The following is a 12,053-nucleotide window of genomic DNA, read 5'->3' on the forward strand; positions in this document are numbered from 1 at the left end:
TCCGCAACGCGGGCAGCGCCTGATTTACTGCCTGCGACATGCAGCACTGCGTAAGGCACGACCCGGCTTGCGGTGAGTTCCAGAACCTTCCCTGCCCTTATTAAAGATGGCTGCGCTCCCGTCACTCAGGCTACGGAGGGACAGTTCGCCCGGCGTTCTCGAGCCAATGGCACTTGTGTGCTCCGGAGTCACGTGGGGTTAGCAAGCCAGTTAGTGACAGGGTCTAGCAATCTGACGTCACTTCTGGTCTCGAGGGAGTTTCGGGGCTTACGCGTGCGGTAGTGGAGCAGGATCGGTTGGGCTGAGCAACCGGAGGAGGACAAGCAGGTGCGGGGAAAAGGCTCGGGGGGGGGGGGAAGGGGGGGGTGGAGGCTGCGGTGGGCACGCTGGGGTGCACGCTGGGGTGCAGAGGCGGGCCGGGGGGGGGGGGAGCGGAAACGGGCTTGTCTATGCCGAAAGCGAGTGAAGGCCCGCGGCTCGGCCTAGGCCTGAGGTGGGAAGCTGTCCGCCTCCCTGCCCCCTTGGGACTCTACATCCTTTGCGGAGGCTGTGATGGATTTATTTGTGCTTTGTTTTAGTGGTTAGTTCAGGGTATTTGCATACTTCTGTATCCGCCAGTTAGCGTGCTGAGGTGTAGATGGAGGGGGGACTAATGCTTTGCCGTCGTTCGTCCTTGTTCTTACTCTACCGCTTGAAGCTGTCGTGCTTCAGGTATCAGTTAAAAAGACTTGTGTCTAAGTTCCTGCCGACTGTGTTATGCTAGTGGAAGAGGGGTTTAGTGGCAGAAACAGGACATGTCTCTGAAAATACTAGCACTTAAAAAAAAACCACCAAGATTTCAGAGCTATGCTTCAAAGCAAAGTAGCAGGTAGCAAATTCTAGCAGGATTATTTTATTTCACTTATTTACGATTTATGCTAGTTGTCAAATGCTGTGGGTGCTAGTTTCTCACGAATGTTTAACACTACCTTCATTTAGAAAACTCCTATTAGCTGCTGCACATGTAAGCTAAGAACAGTTGTTAGAAAAAAATACATTGGTAATTGGGGTGTCTTGTGAGATCAGAGGTTGGATATAGTTAAAGCATGTCTGTAACTACAAGGACTTGCCGGGGTGTTGTAATTTGAGCTGTGGTTTTTCTAGCATTTTTAATGGCACCTACTGAATACACAGACTGGTGTCTGCTCTTACTGTCAGTTCTTTGGTCAAAACTGCAAGAGATGACCTGGTGTTCCAGGCCGTGACCTTGACTCAATGCTATGCCCATAAAGCTAATTAATTATTCCAAAGACTGCTTGAAACTTCTCTAAAACTTCTTCTGCTGTGTGTGTTGCTGTGTTCACTCATTTGCCAGAAGTTTATGTAAATTTGGAGCATCTTTTTGGACGCCAGTTGGAAGGATGGCGTACTTGTGAAGTGATAGGTCTCAAAATGGAAGTTAGCTGCTGATGTAATTCAAGCATAAGGCCCATAAAGGGTCTTGATGTAATCCATACAGAAGTGGTACATCCATCTGACTTAGAGTAAGCTGTGAGAGAAGTCTTGTGTGAGAAGTGGCAGACAAATATACGTAAGAGTTAAACTACGTCTTTTAGAGGGCTCTGGCACTTACTACAGTGCTCTAATGTTAATACCATTTCTGTAACAAGTTACATGTAGTGTAGTTAAGAATAAATGGTAAGCGTGCCTTGTTTGAAAAACAGAAATAATAAAGCATATTTTCATGTGCACTTTTCAGGAACACATCTGAGCAACCATGCTGGCTGCTAGGCTAGTATGCCTCAGGGCGTTATCATGCCAGACTATCCGTCCCACCATTAGTCAGGCTTCTCCTGCTTTGAGGAACTCCAATATAAAAGCATACAGGCTGTGGCAGCCTAACCAGGTAAGGTAATTAGTCTCTTTCTAATTATTCTGACTGCTGATAACGGTAGAGTTGAGTGTTTTGCCAGAAGCATCACTTTGCACAGAGTACCAGTTTTGAAATATTAGAAGCCTTCTACTTGTTTATGGTACCTGCTCTAATTCACTGAAGGAAGCATTACTCCATAAAAAAAATAGCAAGGCTGAAGAGCAGTTGAAAGAATACATTCAATTCCAATGACCTTTTTCCCCATTGAAAGATAGATAATGATGGATGAGCCTCACTAAGATAAGAGGAGCAGAAGTTCTTGTCCATCTAGCTCCCCATTTCTAAGTCTTAAATACAATAAATTGAAAACTTTGTTTTCAAAGACTTCAGTCCTGATACATTTTTAGAGCTCTAGCCCAGATCAGGAAAATCTCTTAACTGTGGCAGGACTGTCATGAATCTTACTCTCATTTTAAAAAACGGGACTGTTGTTATATAAAGACTCTTCATTGAGAGATGTTTCCCTTCTGCTTTCTGCCCAGGTGACTTAGGAAGCATCACTGCTTTGTCATCATCTTGGTAAAGGTGTCAGTGGCAAATTTTTCACATTCTTCGTGTTTTCTTTTTAACCACGGGAAACTGTCTCAAGCATCCTCTGCTTGCAGATGTGTTGGGGGGGTTGGTTTTTGTGCACATGTGTGTTTTATTCCCTTTCGCTGTGGTTTAATCTCTGTGGTGAGTGCTATTTAAGAAGTGTTGAACTAGATCTTAGCAGTTCAGAATCACCAAGGTTGGAAGAGACCTCAAAGATCATCAAGCCCAACCTGTCACCACAGACCTCATGACTAAACCATGGCACCAAGTGCCACGTCCAGTCCCCTCTTGAACACCTCCAGGGACAGTGACTCCACCACCTCTTGGGGCAGCCCAGAGTGAGCCCTTGGTTGATCAAATGACTTTTTAGAATTTTCTGGGGAAAAAAAGTAATAAGGAAACTTCAAAAGCTGTTTCTAACCTTAAATAGAACTTTGTTGCTTTTTCAGCTTACTAAGACTTAGAGCAGCGTGCTATATTTATTTTGGAGTTTGTCAGCTTTAAAAATCTTAAGTTTATAGGCCTTCATTCAAGGTTTGTAATCCAAATCAAGGCTAGAGTTGAAAGCAAAGAATTTGTGCTGCTTTTCAAAATGTAGTGTCTGAAAGGTATAAGTATTGTGCAAGAATAGCTTTGTAGATGTAGAATTTTTTACCTAGAAAGCAAAATATTTTTTGGTTTTACAAAGTAAGACTGTTTCTAAATTAACACCTTAGGGCTTCATTTAGTACAGTGAGAAAGCATAATGAAAACTTCAGCATCTGAAACTCAGTGCATTGATTCTCTGTTTTTAGTATGTGTGAATGCTACTCACAAAGCTTCCCAAACCTTAATGCTCAGTTGTTTACCTTGAGCACAGTTGTTTCCTGTCTTTAGAGAGATAGACGTGAGACAGATAAATAAGAGGCTGTGTAACAATTTTAAGTGAAGCAAGTAAATTGGTAAGAAATACCTTCTGGTTAACTTCATTGGATCTTTCTGGTGTTGTTTCTGAATCCTAACAGTGTTATGCCACCAGAGTAAGAACAGGTGTACGTCGCGGCAAAATTGGCCAGGAAATCAAAGAAGCAGCATTTGAGCCATCTGCAGAAACAGCACTTAAAGGTAGAGTAGTTCTGCTCTAAATACTGAAAATCGTTGAAACTTAACTTTAAAGGATTTGGTTTCCTTAGAGCCATTAATGAAACTGAGAATATTGTTTAGTATATAAGTCTGCTTAGTGATCTCCCTCGTGTGAGTGGAGGCAGTGTTTCTGCTTGTCTTTCATGGTAAAGTTTGAAGCTGCTAATTTGTCACCGTATAAAGAAGTTTTTTGTTGTCACTACTTTAACCTGCTGTTGAGAATTAAGTCAAAATGTTTATCTCTTAATGGAGACTTGGTGGAAGGTATTAAAAAGTAGGCTAATGCTTTGCTACATATACTTTCTGTACTGATTAAAGGAAGGGTTTTTCTGTGTGTACAGGTGTTACAGTATTTAGACATGGGTTTACTATTCATGCTAGTACAGAGTCTGGATTGTCATTTCAGTGGGTTATAAAGGGGTTTTTTTTAGCCAGCAATGTTTGGTCAAAGAAACCAAGATGTCTTGTAACAGCGCTGAATTAACAAATTGGTTACACCTGGGTTGGCTAGATAGTGTCTTGGTTGTAACATGTTTCAACAGAGTTACAAGATTGAAGCTATTTGATTTTGGCTGCTTGTATTTAATTTATCACACTATTTTGTGATTTTTGTTTGTAGCAGTAATCACATATGTGGCACACAGGAAGTATGTCTTAAAATCAGACTCTAGAAACCAGAGTGAATCCTGTGGTTTTGCCCATGAGCTTTGTAAATCCTTTTTCTAAACTGTTAGAGGTGTCTGATTTTGTTGCTACCAAAGAGTTTTTGAAGGAGCAGGCATTAGGGGCTGATCAAGGAGAGGGAAGGACACGAAGTCTAGTGTTCCTTCTGTTTTGTAGCAATTTGTTTAGTGAAATGTTACATTAAATCAAGTGACAGGTGAACCCTTTTTATTGGAGTACCTGTTAATGAGTTTTGTGCTGGAATTCCTGTCACTACAAGGAAGGCCAGTAAGCCTGCCATGGACATGTTACTATCTGGTCTCTTAACTTGCCTTCTTTCATGAAGCTATATTGTGTTGCTAAGCCAAATCTAGAGTTTTTCACACTTAGCTTATAGAGAATTGGTAACACAGTGACTTGAGATGAGCCTTTATAAAGCCTACCATGGATCAGTTATTGCATGTACAGTAAGGCTCATGAGGATGTTACTAAATATCCAAGAAAAGGCATTCATAAGAGTGGATTAGTGGATTTGTATTTTCTTTTTCTTTATACAGCTGATCGCCTGGGAAAATTTATTGTTGCTGGAGGGGCTGCTGTTGGCCTGGGGGCTCTCTGTTACTATGGATTGGGCATGTCCAGTGAGATTGGAGCTATTGAAAGAGCTGTGTAAGTGAAATGACTTACTCTAAGACTATGTTAAGTGAATCTCTTTCTTTGTAAACTGTGTGTACAGATACATTTTTTCAAGCACTGAGCAGAAAAATCCTCAGCTCTGTGCAGGATTTTAAAGCATTTAGCTAAAAGCAAAATTTCAGTAGTCCAGGTTTAACTAATTGTTGACTTAAGTTCCTTGGTTTTGCTAAATTTGAAATACATTTGTGAAGAGTATATAAAAACTTTGGTGCACCACAGATAATTTATGAAGGGCAGTCTTCTGTAAGACCTATTGTTAAGACCACCTTGCCTGCTGTTCCTGTGAGACTGTTTATTAAACTTTTATACAGCATGTTGGAAAGACAGTCTCCTTTGAGCATGCTACTTACCTTGGCATAAGCCTTGCTCTAATGAATGTAATTTGCTTAAACCTTTGGTGTGTTGCCTTTTGGCCAATGAAATCCAAAATGTGGTGGCAAAACTATGTGGTTAATTAGACTTAAAAGGTGCTTAGTGATTAACATGGGCTTGGGAGAAATGATTGCCGGAGGCATTTTGCTTTACTTGCCATTTATATCTGGGAGTGACTGTCTGCATTCATATTGAATGCTTGCTGGTTGATAGAGCTATCTTTTATTTTTTTTATCCACAAGCCTTGAAGTAATGGGTCAAAAGAGTAAACAGAGAAAACGTGTGCACTGTGTTTGTTTAATGTTAGCAGGGAAAGCTTCCTGTCCATAGTGTGGACAAATCATACTGCAGAAGCTGACACTTGTGTCTAGATCTGTTGCTATTGTTAGAACTCTCAAAATGACGTTTGTGTCCTGTGATGCCAGATAATAATTTGCAGTATGACTCAGCAATTTGTGAGCTGCTCAGCAGGCTACTTGATGTCCAATACACACTTCCTAGATGTTTTTCCTTAAACCAGTTTGGTACATAGAAACCATTCTCTATTCTTCAATAGTTGAAAAGCATTTGTTATTCTGTTTTCCATGTATGCTTCCTCCTTAGAGTTGAACTATGACTAGCATTTTTTGTAATTTGCAGCTATGTTGCATCAGACCAGCAAGGTGTAAAAGTTCAGCCTGCTGTTGTAGGATAGACTCATGCAGAAGTTAATAGCCCACACCTTTGTTATGAAACCTCCCTAATAGCCGTAGCTATTAAAGTATTTGACAGCTTGACTGTGTTTTCAGTTGGTCTTCACTCTGATACTGGTGACTGCACAGCTATGTATGACTGCTTATTTTTCAGTATTTGGCCACAGTATGTGAAGGACAGGATCCACACTACCTACATGTACTTCGCTGGAAGCATTGGCTTGACAGCGCTCTCTGCTGTGGCAGTAAGCAGATCTCCAGCACTCATGAGTCTTATGACAAAAGGCTCCTGGCTGGTAAGTCTGTTACAAAAACAAAAATTAAAACCAAAATCCTGGGAGAAGCCCCCAAATGTGATGTGTAAATTGCTCCATGGGAAGTAAGGCAAACCTTTACTTACACCGCTGCCCTTATCCATCAAGATTACATAAATAGTGATTTAAGATTGGGTGATTCTAACTACATGCTGGCATACATCTTCTGTACTTAGACAGTTAGTCAAAGATGACTACATGAGCAAAAAAAGTGCTATGCAAGTGAGCGGAGTATTGGCTTTGAGCAGAGAAATGTACAAAAAAAGTCAGGCTAACATTTCAGGTACCTTTAGTGAGGGTTAGAGTAAGGGGCAGAAGCCTTACACAGAATTTTACACAACTGGGAGATTGTTGCAATCTTAACACCAAACTGTAATTCCTGGAAGATGGAGTAAAAGTAAAGTGGGAGTTACTGCAAGGTAAGATGTGTAACTTTACAGGAGGAAATTTGTCAAAACACTCTAGTTATGAATTAGGCTGCTTTTTTTTCCAGAATTGTGCTTTGACTTAGATTAGACTGTATGTCCTAATGTGAGCCTGAGCTCTGCAATGCTGTTTTTACAGGCAATAGGTGCAACTTTTGCAGCTATGATTGGTGCTGGCATGTTGGTCAGGTCCATATCCTATGAAAATAGTCCAGCAGCTAAACATCTGGCTTGGATGATGCATTCAGGTATGTGATTTTAATGTTTAGAATATAGACGTGTCAGTGCGTCAGTACGACTAGATTCTGACTTCAGCTTTAAGGTAAAGGCACCACAGCTTCTGTAAGCTCTATTGTCTGTACTTCAGCTGTACAGGATAGACAAGTATTTGGCAACTTTGCTTGAGAAAAGTGGAATTTTAATATTAAACTGAAGCTTCATAGGCACACATTCCCATCGGCTACATAAACTGCGGGTACAGATCAGTTTCTCACTATGGTACCTACTTCAAATAACCATGGGTACAATTTTTCAAAACTGGTTTGCCAGAAATAATTTATGGTTCAGGGGAAGACTTGGATGTTGGGCACTGGAATTGTTTGCTTCTCAGGCTAACATTTCTACCAAGAAGAAATTGTGTATATTACAGTGATGTTAAGTTAACCCAATGTGATGCTGCTGGACTCTAGGCAGAGGTTTCATACAAGGAAAAAAAAATCTGGCTTACTTGCCTAACTAATTACTGTAGCAGAAATCTGGTTTACTTTTCAGTGTCAAGCACTCCTGTGGCTATTAAGTAGTTTGTAAATCCATGCTAAGTGTCTCTTACCAGCTCTGTTTTGAGCAGATCAATATGTTTACTTTTACTCAGCTTTCTTCCAAAGACCAGCTCCCTGAAGTATTCTACAGAACCAGATAGAAGAAGGTTGTGGAATTTAAGGTTGCCAATTTATTTTGCTCCCTTCTAGATAGGTCCACAATCAAGTGTGTTGGTATTTTATCATGTAAATAGGTGAGTTTGATCCATGTTACCTGACTGGAAAAAAATAAAATGGTTTTAGCAGGTGGTACTTTTACCAGAACTTTTTTCCAAATCTTACACATGCTGTTTTGTTTGCCTTTGGCTAGGTGTCATGGGTGCAGTGGTGGCTCCTCTAACCTTCTTGGGTGGTCCTTTGCTGGTCAGAGCTGCCTGGTATACTGCTGGAATCGTTGGAGGGCTCTCAACTGTTGCCATGTGTGCTCCAAGTGAAAAATTTCTGAACATGGGAGGACCGCTTGGAATAGGCTTAGGCTTTGTTCTTGCCTCTTCAATTGGTAAATACTATTTTAATACTGTCAGATAAAATGGGTTATATACATTGGCTGCTAAGATGCAGATCATGTTTAATTGCAAACTGGTCTGTCCAATTAAGAATCACTTTAAGTAGCCCTCCCTTGCAACTCTAGCTCTGTAGAAAATACTCTATTAAATTCTTTCTTGAAAACAAACATGAAGTTACAGTTCTGACAGACAGCTGGTAGTGGTGGCTCATATTTTTAGTTACTGCCAGTGACTAGGGAAGATAGTAAATGTGGTCTTAGTCCTTGATTTGCTTGTTCTCTTGTATGTTTCTAAGCATTGTTTAGTCCTAGGGACAGAAGTACTTTCACATGAAGAAAAAGGTACACAGGATGACCATGAGCCAGCCAGTGGCCCAGAAGGCCAATGGCATCCTGGGGTGTATTAGAAGGAGTGTGGCTAGTAGGTCAAGAGAGGTTCTCCTGCCCCTCTACTCTGCCCTGATAAAGCTGCATCTGGAACACTGTCCAGTTCAAGAATGACCTCAGGGAACTGCTTGGAAGAGTCCAGGCAGAGACACAACAATGAAGTAGAACATCTCCCTTTTGAGGAAAGGCTGAGGGAGCTGGGTCTTAGATTGGAGAAGAGGAGGCTGGGGGGTGACCTCATTAATGTTTGCAAATATGTGAAGGGTGAGTGTCAGGAGGACAGAGCCAGGTTCTTAGTGATGTCCAGTGATAGGACAAGGGGCAATGGGTGCAAGCTGGAGCAGAGGAGGTTCCATGTGAACATAGGGAAAAACCTTTTAACTATGAGGGCGACAGAGCCCTGGAACAGGCTTCTTGGAGAGGTTGCGGAGTCTCTTTTGGAGACATTCGAAACCCACCTGGATGCATTCCTGTGAGACCTGCTCTAGGCAGTCCTGTTCTGGCCTGGGGTTGGACTAGATGATCTTTCAAGGTCCCTTCCAGTCCCTAACGTTCTGTGGTTCCCTAGGGCATTCAAAGTTACTGGATCAAGTTACATCAAGTAACATCTTCAGCTTGTGTATTTAACCTCTTGGTGTCAAAAAATCACCATGAATAAAATTCTGAATACTCAAAACGTGCTGCAGTAACTGAAGTTTGACCCAAGTCAGAGTAGCAGATACACACTATAGCTTTCTTTGAAACTACTCTTCATTCTTCTCCAGGATCCATGTTCTTGCCTCCTACTTCTGCCTTTGGTGCTGGCTTGTATTCAGTAGCTGTTTATGGTGGATTGGTCCTTTTTGGCATGTTCCTGCTCTACGATACCCAGCATGTTATCAAGCGTGCAGAAACGATTCCATATTATGGAGTGACAAAATATGATCCAATCAATGCGTGAGTATTCTGTCTTAATACAGCTGATTTCAAAGTCTCTGTAAGAATTTGCTTCCATCTATAACAGAATATGTTTTAAAACCAGCCAGACCTTCAGTTTACTGTTCAAAAAGTTCCTTGGTGTTAAATGTGAAGAATCACAGTGTTTAAAATTGCACAAACAGCTAGTGGAGTTCAAAACTGAAATAGTTTGCCTGAAGTGAGGAAAAAATCAGGATTGAATGTGTGATGTCACATGCTTCCAGCACTATTTTCTTAACAGTATTTTTGTTTTCTGAAGTGTTTCTGGGAGAATTTATAGCTGCTTTCTGAAAATACCTGTCAGTGAAGGTAAAAACCATGAACTCTTTCATGGTCACATAATATTCACTACTCTCTCACCAAATAAAACTTCAACAGTGTAAGATGGGGAGATTTGGGTTAATTCACTCAGTGAAGATCATGTCTTAACATCATGTGAACAGTATACTGTCCTAAGATTTCTATAACTAGGACCTGCTGGCAGAGATGGCAGGGTAAAAAGACATTCTTTTTGACACTGAACGCTGGGGACAAACAGAGTTGGGTTTTGTTACAAGTACATAATGAAGGCTTTTAAAAATAAGGTGTGGTGTGTAATGCCAAATAGTACTGGTCAACAATACTGACTTCAATTTCCATTTTCCTAGGTGCATGGGCATCTACACAGATACACTGAACATCTTCATTCGAGTGGCCACCATGCTTGCAGGCGGTGGAGGTGTCAAGAGAAAGTAAACTGAGGCTCGTCTTTGCCACTATGGCAGCCCACCTAGTGCACATAATAAATAAAAATTCATGGCTTCGAGCAGTTTTGCTGCAAGTCAGAAGATTAAAGCATTTCAGAGTATTGTTTCAGTGCAATGTGATCCAGAGTTAATATTTTCCAGCCCTGTGTTTAAAATGCTTCCAATTGTACATTATTTTGGGAAAGTAAATATTTTTTAATATATGAGTAAAATAATGTATCTGCTTTCCAATGGGTTTGACAGCAGTTCAACACTCTATTTTTTTACTGTTCCTGCATGGCAAAGGAAGTAAGTTGTAAAGTGTTATCCCATATGCAGATGGAGACACAAGGTACTTCATTAAATGCTGTTGAGATACATCAGATTCAATTAAGATTGCAAAAATTGTATTTTAGTGAGACAAAGAAGAACTGAAGAAATTGGGATACAGCACTAAATGCAGTAATGACTCCTGTCTGGGCAGAAGTTTCCAAAAGGTTTAAGCAGTTGTCAGAAATGCATTGGGTTTGACAGGTGAAGGAGACAAGGTGAGGAAACTGCAGCATTCGGGAGTACATGTGAGAACTCCTTACTTTAATGCTGGCTGGATATAATAGCTGTGTTCTGATAATAGATTTATCAAGCTGTTGAATAGCAAGAGGCATGTCTTTTTTTCCCCATGAATAAATTCCAGTATTATGGATGAAACTGCATCCTTCAGAAGAGCTGCTAGTGCTTATCTGTAGCAAGCCTGTACATATGGCACAGAAAGAAGGAACTGAGGATGACTTACTGTAAATCCAAATATAAATTTACCATACTGTTGTATGCTTTAATCTTTCTAGCTTTTCTCCAAATTAGTGTGTTTAGCTCAGTCTAAAAGAAATATTCCCTATCAGTGAAAGTGATTTAAGATTAAGAAATTAATATTCAACAAGCTTTATTGCTGTAAGCTCAAATAAGAGGTGAGTTCTTGGGCACAAGAAAGTTTTGAGCTAATATCAACAATTCAGCATATTTACCAGAAGTTAAGTCTATGTTTATGTATTGGCTTATGGAACAATAAAATTCTAGTCTCACAAGTTGACTAGTCTCACTTTTCCTGTGTTAATAGAAATATTCTACTACTTGTGCACGAATAACTTGGTGAGGGGTACTATAGCTATTTTTGGTTGCAGTTTCCTTTGAGACTGCATACCTTTGTTAACAAAAAAAAAAAGAAAAGAAAAATTTCATTGGCTGCCATCTTCTGATAGTGTAACCAGTTGGTTACTGATTCAAGTCAGTGCTGCTTTTTTATGTATGTAGTATTTTTAGTGTCTTCAGTCATAGGGAAGAAGTGGTGAATTACGAAGAACCTTTTTGTAACTGCTTTGTTGCCAAAGATTCAGCACAATCTAGTTTTTGGCACTATTACAGATGAAGAAATCTTAATCTTGTCAACTGTAAGTAGCCTGTTTAGAGGGTTATATCTTGCAAGCAATTTCATGCTTAATCTATCTCTACTGTTGCTGTAGCTGAGCACAGCAGTGTTTGCGTGGATCCTGATTCAGTATCCTGCTGACTGCATCAGTATTGTTTTGGGTGAATGGATTTAGATCACTTAGTCACGATCAAAGTTATTTTAATGGGAAGTGTTACTTCAGTGGCAAGGTTCACTCTTGTTGCAGGCAAAAAACATACAAAGGAAAACAGAATCAATTTAGAATGATTTGCCCAGGTGCCAGAGACACAAACACATAGAGGAGATGCCCTTGTTGAGGTTTTGCAGCCCTTGGATCATCTTTGTGGCCCTTCTCTGGACTCACTCAAACAGCTCTTGTGTCCGTATGATGGGGATACTAGAACTGGATGCAATATTCAAGGTGGGGTCTCACGAGCAGAATGAAGGGGGAGAATTGCCTCTCTTGCCTTAGTGGCCACACTCCTCT

The 12,053-nt window shown here is 40.6% G+C and overlaps 1 protein-coding gene across 1 annotated transcript; it reads left to right on the forward strand.

The window, feature by feature from the left end:
* The first annotated feature begins 221 nt into the window (after positions 1-221).
* On the forward strand, positions 222-11,209 carry GHITM (growth hormone inducible transmembrane protein). Its single transcript, XM_068139981.1, has 9 exons — positions 222-327; positions 1,739-1,885; positions 3,451-3,550; positions 4,789-4,900; positions 6,146-6,287; positions 6,870-6,978; positions 7,859-8,047; positions 9,205-9,376; positions 10,045-11,209. Exons 2-9 carry the CDS (start codon positions 1,757-1,759, stop codon positions 10,130-10,132), a joined length of 1,041 nt encoding a protein of 346 aa, XP_067996082.1. The 5' UTR covers positions 222-327; positions 1,739-1,756; the 3' UTR covers positions 10,133-11,209.
* The last annotated feature ends 844 nt before the right edge of the window (positions 11,210-12,053 follow it).

This window comes from Melanerpes formicivorus, unplaced genomic scaffold (assembly GCF_026170545.1).
Source record: "Melanerpes formicivorus ecotype bairdi unplaced genomic scaffold, bMelFor1.0.p_v2 SCAF_6, whole genome shotgun sequence".
In the NCBI taxonomy this organism is placed as follows: Eukaryota; Metazoa; Chordata; class Aves; order Piciformes; family Picidae; genus Melanerpes; species Melanerpes formicivorus.